Source organism: Cyrtonyx montezumae, unplaced genomic scaffold, assembly GCF_038088225.1.
Source record: "Cyrtonyx montezumae isolate F1298 unplaced genomic scaffold, pur_monq_1.0 scaffold_8, whole genome shotgun sequence".
Classification (NCBI taxonomy): domain Eukaryota; kingdom Metazoa; phylum Chordata; class Aves; order Galliformes; family Odontophoridae; genus Cyrtonyx; species Cyrtonyx montezumae.
Window position 1 is genome coordinate 7,171,501 of NW_027072089.1, and position 13,774 is coordinate 7,185,274.

Consider the following 13,774-nt stretch of genomic DNA (forward strand, 5'->3'; position numbering starts at 1 on the left):
AAATGAATACACTAGCTTCAGTGAATATATCAACTTTGAGAAATATTTGTACCAAGGCTGGATCTTAAAAGAGCTAGAAAAAGACTCCTTTAATATTCATGAAAATGACAATAAATTGACTGTATCAGATGTTTCTTGCTGACTGAATACCCAGATGTCATTCCTCAGGACAATGAACATGTCTGAAAGAACCACAACATCCTGGATGAGACTGACCACTCATTTCTCACACATATTTGATCTAAACACCAGACAGTTGATTCTGTCCTTGAAAAACATTTTTGAATGTATGCAGAAAGGATTATATGTGTTAATAAAAAAAAAAATCAGGATTTATTTTCAACCTGACAGATGAAAAAAATATTCATGTGTTATTTGAAGTCAAAGTACAAAGGGAAGAATGAGCTCAACTTACAGTCATCAGCACTGAATGCCCCGTGAGAGTTGGTGGTTTTGCCCACAGGGCACTTGATGCAAGATAAATGTCCTGTCTGATACTGATAGTAGCCAAGAGGGCAGGGAATGCATTCACCATTCTGGAAATTAGTGCCTGGAGGACAAACAACTGCAAATAGAACAACACTGTTACTCTTATGGAACCCAACCATCTCAGACATTTCCACACCTGTGTACGATTGTATGTTTATCATGCTGGTTCACTATCTAAGGCTTCTAGTACATGCATTTCTAAGTGGAATAATACAGAAAAATACAGAAAAATACTCCTTAAAAGTTCATTAAATTCACTCTTGTGTGGAATATATGCTACGGCTTCTTATTTTCAGATTACTCTAAAAATGCTCTGGAAATAATGCACAATACACTCTTTGGAAACCCCAAGTGCAGGCCTGATTTCCAACTGAATACCATCAAACCCATTTATAATGAGATAATTAACTTTGTGAAAGAAAAGAAAGAAACAGGCTACAAACAGTGTCACTTCTACAAACACTACAGGCAGAAAGAGGAAGACTCCAATGAGTAAAAATTCCAAAAACATTGTACAGAAATTCACCATATGGTAACAATTTCACTCAGAATTCCCAGTAAAGAAGTTTTTGTAAGCACTTCCAAGCTCAACAGAAATGGCTGGATTAAAAGACACTAGTTGTGCACATGACAACCCCAATACAAAACAAACAGATATCCTTGGGTTGAAAATAGAATTGTTCTGAAAACTATATTTTCAGAAGTAATATTTCCAGCTGAACTGTTGCATATTACAAAGAAAACTCTTCGTCTTCTGGGAGGTCATGCAGTACTGTCTTTCCCTCCAGATCATTCAGATGATCATTAAAGCAGAAGAGTCACAGATAGATTTGCAGGACAATACATTTACTCGTTATTTCACAGCTGCTTTCCAGATGCATTTTTCCTTCAAAACACTATCAAATGTATATTTTGGGACTTTGACAAGGTGCAAAACTTCATTTCTTTTCTTGCCCTGCGTTTTGACAGCAGTTTAAGCTTGTATTAGAAAGAAGCCTTAATGGAAAATTGGCCATCTCCACTACAGCTCATATGATGAATTTCTGCTCTAGCCAGCACATGGGAATATAAACTAATTTAACTTATTGAAGCATCTAAATTATAACAGACAAAATACAGCTAATATCAAAATGATCTTCCTTCATTTGCTTTAAAGGGTCCAATGGGAAATTCCAGGATGAGACAACAGAGAGGCTGAAATTTGCCACTCAGGTAGTTATAATACATATCTAAAGCCCACTACAGAACCAAAAAAATCCTGGATGAGACTGCATTCCCTTTTCTAATGCATACTGCTTAATACACAAGTGCGTCTGATACATCTTAAAGACATTTTTCAACACATGCAAAAAAGGATCATAAGCATTTAAAATGAACAGCAGTAGAAGAAAATAAGATGAACTGAGTAATCCATGCCTAAATTGAAGGCAAAATGCAAAGGATAGGAGTGACTAATTAAGCAATTGAATTTTATAAAAGAAGAAATCAAGCTTTTCAAAGCATCTTCCTCATTCTGTAGTTATGGTCATGACATAGATGTGACATCTGTGTCTCTTACCACATTTTAAGCAAGTAGAACTGCCTTTTGTCTCACATTAGATTAACAGTAGGACACGAAGAACAACAAAAAAAAAGAGCAAACCATCAGTGCAGAGAGTGATGTTTTCTAGAATCCATAGCTCATGAAGGCATGTATAACATCAGCTGTAAGTTGATCTCCCTGAGCTCATGTTGAGCGCAAGCATGACTCTGAAAGTTAGAATAACTATCAAACTCAACTCTTGCAAGCTTTGATGTACGTATGTTTTAACAAGATAAGAAACTAGAGGGTAGACTTGATGCTGTCTCAGAGCTACGTGTTACCACTGGACTCAGACTTAATTTCCCTGAAATATGAAAATAAAAATAAAATAAATAAAATAAAAAATAAAAACACTCCAAAATTAAATCCCTGGATACTGCGCATGAGGTTTGTAACCTGACCTTGCTGTTAAGGCAACTTAGACTTCTGCATACCAGGGGAACAGCATACTGAGTAGTAATTTCCAAGCTAAAGAGTAACTAATTGGATAATGGCAAAGCTGTTCCAAAGCAAAGGGATAACACTCTTCACAGAAGCCTCATTTTGCCTAAGACTAGCTCTCCCCGCACTAAGTATACATAAAAAATACTACAACTGATTGCTACCCAGTGCTTGCAGTGCTCTTTCCTCCCTCCAGGAGGAGCCTTCTGAGATTCCAGATTCTTCGTTCCATCAATCGCTAATGAAGCCTTGAGCTGCTAGCTTGGCTATAAGATTAGCACAGTGTTTGATTTGGGTTATGCTCTGCTCAAAGCAATTCTGATAGAATTTAACAGGCATTCTAAATAATAAAAGGAGTGAGCATAAAAATTTACAGTAAAACAAGGCTAAATCACAAAGAGCTTTTAAGTTTTCCTCCTAAAATAGTGAGAGAGAAGATAAATAGATCCCAGCAGGATAGATGGCCAGATTACCCATAATGAGCATAATAAAACTAAACTAAACAAAAAGCAAAATACTCATTGGAGAACAACAAACAGAATTCCTAAACCCAACATCTGAATAAAATATTCTGTCCTACAACATAAAACCGGGTCTAGCTAGTTATAAAGATAATATTATATTCTTTTATATAATATAATCTAGTTAGAATGAGAAATCTCTGCAAAAATATGGAAGATAAACCATCTCCTTTCCACATTTCTATGATGCTAGCTTTACTGAGTGCCTTCCTCTAGATCTAGTTGGTGCAAATACACACGATTTAACTTACAAGGCAAATTAATTCAGTGCTACCTAAAGGTCTCTATCCCTGGCAGGAAATATTTGGCTTTAAGATACAGTTCACTGCAAGTTCTTTTGTGATGGATTCTGCTTAATAAATAATGATAACTTTAGTCAGTACAACCATGTATCTTGTTAAGTAAAAGAAAGTTGTTATTTACTCTGGATTCTCTGTAGGGATTAATCTTCTTTTGCATGGTGTATTTAAATATCCAAAATTCAGAGTGTTTCAGAGCACAAAGATGAACTGCAACTGCAGTCAGTTAACCCTTACAGGTCCAATATGAAAACAACAGTAGCTCAGAGCTGATTCATGGCTTGATCCCTTTGAAATCCTTTCCTTAAAAGCATGTGTACATAATTGAATGTAGGAAAGTTACCAGGTACACTAACAAAATCTGCTACCTGGTGTTCAGCCTTTGTCAGTCCAGAAAGCCACGCTTATTACAAGGCAAAGCAGCTCATCTTTTGAACTGGCTTGACTTGTCCCGAAATTATGGCGTTATGAAATTGATATTTACTACATATATACTACTGTTCAATTCTAGAAAACTCACTTCAGTCATAAATGATAATAGTTAGATAATTACACTTCAACTAAATGGTTATGCTAGCAAATTCTCAAGAGAAAGCTGCTACACAGGTCATCTTTACTCTCCTTATGCAGAAATGCAAGATCCGTCCAACTCAGGTCTACCCTCTGCACAAGACTGGGAGGAAGGATCTCATTTCTGTGGGGAGCAGGGCAGTTTGGAGACCCATACTGGCTCTACTTTGGCAAATCTCACACAGAGATGCTGTCAGAGGAAGATCTTCAGGAAGAGGCCAGAAAATTCAGACTTGTGAATGTAGGGGAAAATGATATACAACTCTGCAACAATACTCTTTCTCTAATGGACCCAGAAGACACATTTGAAGCTAACTATACAGTTGAACCCACAGTAGGTATCACACTCTCCTCGGGTAGAGAGAAAAGGAAGAGAGGCTGAGGACATACAAGTTCATAGGTTTGAAGGCTTCCCTCTCAGCATCTTTTGTTGGGATTCAAGTCACATAACATTTAAAATAGCAAAGAAAATCTGCCAAGATATTAACAATTTTAAGTTAACACCTTCAATGCTTCACATCTGCCATTGCACTATTACTTATTGCACTGCTTTTTTTTTTTAATCTTTTTTAAAATATAATCAAGAGTGGATAATTCAGGAGGAATTTAAGAAATGAAAAAAAATTTATACCCAACTTATTCTAATTCAAGCTACCAAGTTAGAGTTAAAAGAAGCTATGTTTTCATTTTTAATAATATGAAAATGAACTGACGGTAAAACTAACTATAGAAATTTCCAGTGGTATTTTCTGTGGGAAAAATACAGTGTCATTGGTTTTATTCTGTTAGCTCTGAGATCATTCCTAAAAGGTAACCCAAATGGCAGCTAAAGTAAAATGCCACCGAGCTTAGAAGATCCCTACATGATAGTTCTACCCTGCAACCTCTTTGCTCCAAAACAGGAGCCTTCAAACCAGGCCTGTGATGGAAACCTGGCAGCATGCAAGGCACAAAGTGATCGTTTAACCCCAGGTACATCAGTGTTTCAGCCACAATGATTGCACTTTTGTTTCAAAACATATGAGCAGTTTTTATGCTCTCTTCCTATTATCTACAATAATATGTGCCTGAACACAGCTGCAAAATTCACAAACATGAATAAACTCAAGCTGAGTATCCCTAGGTTGCTGCCAGCACTTAATCCAGATGGTTTTAAGTTTATAGACACAAGAGCACAGGTATTTCCCCTTTTTGTTATTCATATCCCTTGACAGCAGCAACTGAAAGACATTTATTCTTGCTCTTGTAATCAGCTGAACATTAGAAAGCTCTCCTAACTTGCAGAAAACCACCACACCAAGCACAGAACTAAGTTAATTTGTCCTTAGGATCTCCAACTTAAGCTACATAACGTGGAAGATCACCCATTTGAAAAAAATCCATATTTGGGAAAATTTATCCCATACTTTCTGTTGTTGCTCTTACACCTATCCCTACTCAGTTTCCAAAAGAGCTAAACAAAATTTATGTATCCCAAACTGACATCAGAAAAGCACAGAATCATTGAGGCTAATTGGGACAAGAACAACTAGGGTTGAACTGTAAGATGGTTGATGTCAATAGAAATAAGAGTGGTGAAGTTAAAGCAGAGGGTTTTCGGCAGCATGACTGGATACGTAGGGATCTTGTGAAGAGGTAGGCTTGGCAGCCCTGAACAGGATGTTGACAAAAGGACTGCCCATTCCAGGGAAGTAGACTAAACAGAAGAAGATGAAAAAAAGGGCAGAATTGCAATCAGGTCTGGGTGTTGGCCAACACAGAGAAAGCTTCCATGTGAGCTGGCTGGGACTTGACCCAAGAATTCTCAGACTCAAGATTTCAGCCATTTCTGTAGCTAGGTTTCTATTCTGGGTAGTGTATAATCATACAAAGCACTGACTACATTATCTTCATTTCTTATTAAGGACCGTGCATAATACAGAAAGATCTAATACCATACAGGTCTAAAAACATACCAGTAAATGTTACTGAAACCTCCCATACGGTGTCAGTGTCTTGAAGTCTACTTCTAAGTCACTGGTTCAAATCCATCTACAATGCAAGGACTAAACAGTAACCAAAGTAATAATTCCTGTCCCTCTTCAGATTTGTCACTCTAATTCACACTTTATGCCCTTGACCTATTAACCATAAACATAATTTTGCTGATGTGACCTTTCAATGGTACCTTTTTATCAATTCCTAGCATAATCAAAGAAGAGAAAGCTAAACTGAGGCGTACCGCATCCTTGTGTATTTGGGATGATTTCCCCAGGAGATGAAATTCTTCGAAATCCACTTCTACATCCCAGCTGGACTCTTGGAGACAAATCAAACTCTCCATCTTGGGGAAAATCAATGAATGAGTCTGCTAGAAATTGCTTGGAGTCTAAATATAGCAGAAAACGACCATTCTCAATCTCTTTAATAAATGCTCCAATGAGGTTTTCTCCAACAATGGCATTTTCTAAAGGAAATAATATACGAAAATCATATGAAGAGGATTCTTCACAGGGAAATGGATAAAAAAATAAAGAGTGATAAACATCATATTAATTAACAGCATCAGCAGATTCAGATACAAATTACAAGCATGCTAGCAAACAGCAGACCAGAAAGAATATGTATAGCATTTACATTAAAGACCTAATTTTAGTATATGTAGAGATTCTAATGCAAGAATCATAGAATCATAGAAAATCCTCATTTAGAATGTATCCACAAGGATCATCGAGTTCAGTTTCTGACTCCACACAGGATCACTCAGAAATTAAACTATTTCTGAAAGCGCTGTCCAAATGCCTATTGAACTCTGGCAGGCTTGTAGAATTATAGAATGGTTTGGGTCGGAAGGTATCTTTAAAGATTATCTAGTCCACCTTCAGGCCATGTCAGGGCAAAAGAAAAAATAGCAAGCACAAAAATTGAAGTACCAGAAAATGAAATGTGATATAATTTGTTTCTGTTGTTTCAATGTCTATATTTGGTTTCTTCTATACCATTTTGTTTATTTGGTTTTGAAGACATTTTTAAGTATATAACAATCAGCCTCTGTCACAATACTGATCCAATAGGCACAGCTGCTGAAGCTGGTGTTTAAAGCCAGAAAATAGTGAGCATCTTTGCCATGCTTTCCATACTCTTAGTTTTCCAGACAACTTCTCTTTCTGATTACTTGCTCCAGGACAGTTTTCAGCATAAAGGAAAGAGTGAGTTCCCAGCTGGCTGCACCAGGAGTACTACAAGGAACAGTGTTCCCAGAGGATCTTTTGTGTTTCCATGTTCTGTCAATCTCAGCAGGCTTTATGGCACTGAACTAAGGGTTGGTACAGCTTATGAAGACCTCCTGTAGCTACAGGTGGTGTACAGCCCTGTAACCCAGCAAATGGGAAGTCCTGTACACTATGTACTTTGGGTTTGCAAGCACACCAATGACCTTGGACACCGAATTTTCACAGGGAGGATGTTATATGCGTAAAGAGAGAGTGAGGAATGTTACACCTCACATACTGCACAAAGATTACGATGTTGTGACTGATGTGTTAAGGGCAAATAGAGGAGGGTATTGCTGCCATCTTACATGGTGAGATTCCCAACATTGTACTGTAACCATGGACAGGCCTCACTCCTTAGAGCGATGAGAGAATTTCACAGCTAGATACAAGGCTCCAGCTACTCAGTTTTATTCTCAGTTTTCTGTTTCCTCCAGCTTTGAGCAATTTATTCTTCCACTGTGCCGACACATAATACGACAAAAACATAGCATTTCATTGCATTCAACCTCAAGCCAAAATGGTACTTAGTTTGTGAGAAAGTAATTGAGGATTGCCACATAACCAATAACACTTTGCAAAGGTTTTGCCAGAAATTATAACTGAAAGCAGAAATGAGTACATTCTTTTATTCAAGCAAATATATTTCTGGATTTTCTAGTAACTAGCTGTGGAATAATTAAAAATAATCTAAAAAATAAAAGAAATGACAGCTGAGGAAACTCAAGCATAGAAAAAAAGCAGAGTCAAATCAGTGATAAACCACATAGGTCTGCTGAATTTCCTTTATTTAAAAAAGCCTTCCATGTTGAATTGTTCATATCAATAAATATGAAACTCCTGTGGGGGTGCATTTGTCTATGTCAATATGCTATTCTTTATGGGGAGTATATATAAATAGGCATTGAACCATAATATACATGTTCATACATGGCAAATAGGTAAACTTGGATTGTTTTAAGGTTGTGGTTGATTCCCTCCAGTGTCGCTGATGGGAACAGTCTACTATATTCTCATCCAACAAAAGTTAATTTTTATAATGATTTCATTAATTTTATAATCATTTTGCTTGTTGAATAGAAAAGAGAGAAATTTCTATTAGTGTTCCCCAGTATTTTAGAACTAAGGTTTAAAATGCCAAGACAAATGGCATAAGGTCTCTCAGAAAGATATTTGAACAGCTTCAGAATTTAGTAAATGAAAATATCTGTAAGAAAAAAGGTAATGAAACATTCACAACTGATAATTTAGAACTGAGGCTCTTCATTGGGAACACATGCATGTGCTGTGCTTCTGTTTTGCAATTTTTTTTCTCAGTTTCATCACAAGAGGAAAAAAGGAAAGAAAAACTTTTCCTTTATCCATAAAGAAGTTAACAAAAGACCAGAACTATTTGAATTATATAGATTTTCAAATCAGAGAGTCAATTTACAGAGTTGATGCATATAAACCCCAGTAATGATGCATAAAACGGCTCGAACAGAAAGATCGAAAGCTGCTTTAAAATATAATGGAGATTGATTGTACCAAGTGTATACACGAAGCAGGTTGTCTGATCTCCATAGACTGGACTGCTGCCTCTTCTGAAACTGTACAGTAATTCTTTGAGGAGCAGTTTTAGTACTGTGGTGAAATTATAGCGTTGAAAGGGTAAAAAATGCAATGTCTTCAATACAGAATGCTTTCAGATGTAACCTCCTATATGAAGCCAAACTAAAATGTACTTTGATCCACCTTCTACAAACCATTTAATATTTATGTTTCCTTTATAATCTGGTATAACTGAATGGATGCAAACACAAACAGACTGTATAGCCAGGAACCACACGACCACTGCATCCTCTACTCAAATCCTGAAGGCTTTTGAACTTGGTTCTGATCAGGCCATATGTCATATCACCATGTCTCAAAATTAGAGAGAAGAACATGTGCAGGCAGAGCTTTTTATATTTAGTTCTGGGAACATCATTGCAAAGCCAAGAAATTAGAGAAATGTTGGCATAGAGGGCATTTGAACTTGGGATGTGTCTTTTTCTCCTTTTATTTTAAGAGGACTGCTTTGAAAGAAGCTCCTTACACCATCTGTAGCTCACTTTCAAACCACAGTGAAGAGCCACTAGTCAATGGACTGCATACTTGCTCTAGGACTTCTGAGTTAAGGATCATTCTTTACTGTCAAAGGTAGGGTAATAAAAACAAGAGGAAAACAAGAAAACAAAAACAAAACCCACACACACACACTTTGAAGGAATTGGTTATCTTTTGGGGCAATGCGTGAACTGTGTTTCTTGGAGTCCAGCCCAACATCTTCCACTGCAGAGGACCTGCCCAATGTAAATTAACCTCTAGATCAGTTCATCTCATAACAGTCAAACTAATCTTCTTGTTAAAGGAGCTGGGAGAGGCAGCGCTATCTGGAAGCAATACTCATTTATATCCTCTTTTAATTCTCTAGTCATAGGTTGAAAAGAGAAAGAGCACCGAAGGCTCTGAAAAAATTCCAGTGTTACAAGGACTCTGACAGTGAGCATTTGTGTGCACTGCCTTTTTATTGCCTGTTCAGAGCAGATAGAGGAGATAAAACCATTAGGAAGCAAAGAAGGTTTGATTTACAGAAACACTGGAGGAAAAACTTACCAATATCATGTAAGTCAGGGAGAGAAGTTGCTGGGATGTTTTCCAGCTGTGCCCTCCATGTGACATTCACCCCCAGGCGGTCCACACTCAGGCATTCAACATTGACAGAGGAATCATCACAGACAGAAACTGAGCCCGTGTTTCCAAAAGCATTTACCTTCAATTCAAAATTAAATGAAATTAAGGTTAGTCAGCCTTAGAATTTCCCAGTTCTTGGTCTATTCTCTGCTCATTTTCACTGTAATATGCTCACGGCAATATTTTCAAAAGGGCTTGTAAAAATACAATTGTCAAAAGGTTCACTTCCATCAAAACACACTTTGATAAATACTGGACCGATGTGATATGACTTCTATGGCTATCACTAAACTGATCTGCCCAGCATGGGAACAGCAAGTCTAAATATCCTGGTTTCCTAGTCCATCATATGCTGTCAGCCCTAGCAGACTTCATGGTATTTTCTGCTCAAAGTTCTATTCTGTTTCATACTGTTTCTTTTTTTCTTTAAGCAACAGAGAATAAGGAACTGAAATTACCTGGAGGTGACAAAAACCACGAGCCTTCAACTCATCTAAAATAAATATCTGAAATGCCTGGAGTAATCCAGAGTAGTCAGAACTACAAGTCTTCTGAGGAGGTAGCAGTAGCTGAAAGTGTGTTTGAGCTTGAACCGTCTGAAATAATTGGAGCTCTAAAAAATAAATAGAAGGGCATTTATGAGCCTCACTATTCAATGTAGAAACTGACTTTCAGAGTTACTTTAAAAGATGACATTGAATTTCATTTTGATCTTCATCAACAGCATCTCCCTGTAAAAGCATGGTGGAAACATGTCATTTGTCAGTAGAAAGAGCTTGATAAATATGTATGTTGTGCACTACAGGAAAAGCCAGGTGTTATAGTTAAACAGTAAATAGACAGCTACCCCACAGAACTATAAGGGAAATTAAAAGACTTGGCAGATCTAAATTTCCAGAAATCTAGATGACAGCTGATGTTATACCAACAACCAAGAAAGAAACAGAAAAACAGGAATTATTGACCTATCAACCTTTGTTCTCTCAAATAAAATCATTAAAACATTAACCTTCCAGAAGCCTATCTTGTCAAATTGACTAGAGATCAAGCTTTGGGAGCGAATAAATTGCATAATAGCTCTGACATGGACATCTTCCAGTGCCTTCTTATCTTTTAATAGCAAGCCAAATCATACAAACCATTGAGAAAATGGTGGACTTGTCAATCTCAGAATGAAAATCTACTTAGACAGTTCTTAGCCAGGAAAAATAAAGAAGGTGAAAATTTCTCCACTAGGTTTATGCTGATCACAGGGTTGTTGGGGACTTTAAGGTTCAATACAGGGTAATACAGTAACGTGGAATATAAATGGAGCTGGCTCCTGTCCCACCAGCCTGGAAAAGCAGCAGAGCTCTCCCTCATTCTGCTCTCCTTTAGACCCTCACTGCATTGTGTACAAGTGTCACTTGATGAAGCAGAATTCCCAGTTGCTTGCTCCCAAAACAAATGTTTAAAAACCTTGAGAGTCCAAGGAGAATAGTGTGAAGGACCAAAGGGCACAGAAACATGCTTCTTCCTGAAAGGCACAAAGCCTTCTGTCTGTTTAGTTTAGTAGATGAGAGTAGATTTAATTACAAGCTCTAAGTTCATAAGGAACAAGAAATAAAATTTTTAAGAGTGTGAGTAATTATCCAGTGAAAGAAATTGTGTGGTGAGTTTTCTGTTACTGAGAAGTTTGTTCAGTGGCTATCAGATGTGTTGGATTTTTTTTTTCGGTTTCCCTAATCCATGCTGTATTTCAAACACAAATTGTTGAGGAAAAAACCTTAACCTGCATTAAATAGAAGCTTGAATTAAATTATTACACACTCCTCTCTGTCCCTATAGACAGTTATTCAATTGCCAATAGGCAAACACAGAAGTTACCTCATTATATTGCATAAAAGCATAGGAAATGTGATTAAGGGCAAAAAAAATCCCAATATAAAAGTCAAAGCTTAAAATTGTTTACATTTAGAATAGAGATATGGTAACACATGAGTTTCAGAACTGAGTCTCATGTATTCTGGAGATGAAGAATAGCTGCAAACTTGGCATCAGGATCAGTTCAGCAGTGATATGAGTTGTTCAGAACTTATCTCTATTTGAAATAAATGAAAGGCCAACATTAATACTCAATTACATGAGCTCTGAAGAGATAACTGATTCTTCCAAGATTTAAAGGGTGTGTTTCTTTTTTCTTGAAAGAAAAATGATTTGAAAAACACTATGTCAGCCAATGAAAGCCATAATCCTAAAAAAAAAAAAAAAAGACTGCTACAAAAGATGCAGAAGTAACAGTGACTTGATTGTGCAAATAAATATTCATGTTCTGCCAAATTCAAACATCTGGTGCTCATCTGTTCTTCCAGAACTAAGTGGTTCCATCAGAATCCCTTCATGGTGCCAGCATCTTTTAACTTGCAAAGGAAAATCTGCATATAGATTGAATAACTATTTATAGCTAAGATATTATGGAAAAGCTGGACTATTTCTGGCATAGCCACCCAGATGCAGGGATGAAGATGGCAGAAGACAGGATTAATCTACTGCACCTGAATTTAGAAACCGACACATAACTGTGTCCTACCCTTTCAACTCACACTGTAGCTTCATGAGGGAAAAGGATTTTTGAACATACTTTTACATTGCTCTGTGCCCTTCCCAACCCATGGTAATTAGACATACTCTGGCAAGTGTGGTAGAGTGGGGCAGCTGAGATCCACAGACGTTTCTGCACATCGCACTGGAACAACGTGTTGGAAGCAGCACTGCTATAGCCTTGGCGACACACCAGCCGGCACTGCTGAATGCCCAAAGTTTGCTCAGAAACATCACAGAGCACGGCTCCATTGAGGATAGAAGAGGTACCAAATGGCACAGCACACAAGGGACCTTTAAGCAGGAGAGGAAGGAGATATGTTAGTACATAGAGTGATGCACTTCTATTAAAATGCCCTCATATTTCTCACATAACAGAGTAACATGGACAGCACTTGTGCGTTTCCCACTTACATCAACTTAGAACTGGTTGGGTGTCAGCCTGGTTCAGTTTATTTACCTTGGTGAAAAGATTCATATTGACTTTAAAAGTTAATGCACCGGGCACGGAAAGATACATACATGGTATATGAGAACAGATAAGTTTAAAACAATCATGAATAAATTTAAGCGGGAAATGAGAAGGTTTCTTACCATCGACCTTCATGGAAGATATCCAGTGGAAATAGACAGGGCCAAAAAAAAAAGGTGTCTCAGTTTGCTTTAGAATGGAATTTGAAAACTTTAAGTTCGGGAACTGAACAACACCAGGATGTTCTGTGGTGACACAGAAGGTCTACCATTCAACTTGCTCTTTATCAATACAGTCATTTTCAGACCTTCTTGCCTACTACAGCAAATATAACAAGCTAACTACTTTGATTTTTAACTTCTACTAATGTGTACAAACCGACTGCTTTGTTCAATACTAGCCAAATCGCAACCTACTTCCCAATTATATGTAGTAATATTTAGGCAGGCTTCTGAGTTTCAGAGCAACAAAATAGAAAGAAAGAAAATAGCAACTACCTAAGTTAGAACTTATTAAGAACAGTTCTCATATCCTACGATTCATTTGCTTTCTGTACATCATTCTCCAAACAATTTCCAGGTCAGTCCCAATCTCCCTGGTTGCTAGAGGAAGTCAGGCTCTGCTGATGGCATACATCTGAGCAGTCTCTGCTTCCCCTTCTGATGGAGTCGTGGAGATTAATTCCTTAACTTAGCAGACACTTCACTTAAAGTTTAAAACTTTGCAGAATTAATCTGTGATCTGCAATGTGTTGCAGTACATCTCTGTTCTTCCAACCATGGTCATTGTAATTCTGAAATATAAGGGTTTCAAATAGGTCTTTCTGATTTATCAAATTCATCCTTTCCTTCCAA

General features: G+C 37.3%; 1 protein-coding gene across 1 annotated transcript in view; it reads right to left on the minus strand.

The window, feature by feature from the left end:
- TG (thyroglobulin) overlaps positions 1 to 13,774 on the minus strand; it is a 142,622-nt gene that overhangs the window by 106,421 nt on the left and 22,427 nt on the right. Inside the window, exons 17-21 of the mRNA XM_065752278.1 lie at positions 12,536 to 12,742; positions 10,327 to 10,481; positions 9,791 to 9,947; positions 6,124 to 6,348; positions 416 to 565 (exon numbers count right to left, since the gene is read on the minus strand). Of these exons, the coding sequence (XP_065608350.1) occupies positions 416 to 565; positions 6,124 to 6,348; positions 9,791 to 9,947; positions 10,327 to 10,481; positions 12,536 to 12,742 (894 nt within the window). The remainder of the gene's footprint in view (positions 1 to 415; positions 566 to 6,123; positions 6,349 to 9,790; positions 9,948 to 10,326; positions 10,482 to 12,535; positions 12,743 to 13,774) is intronic.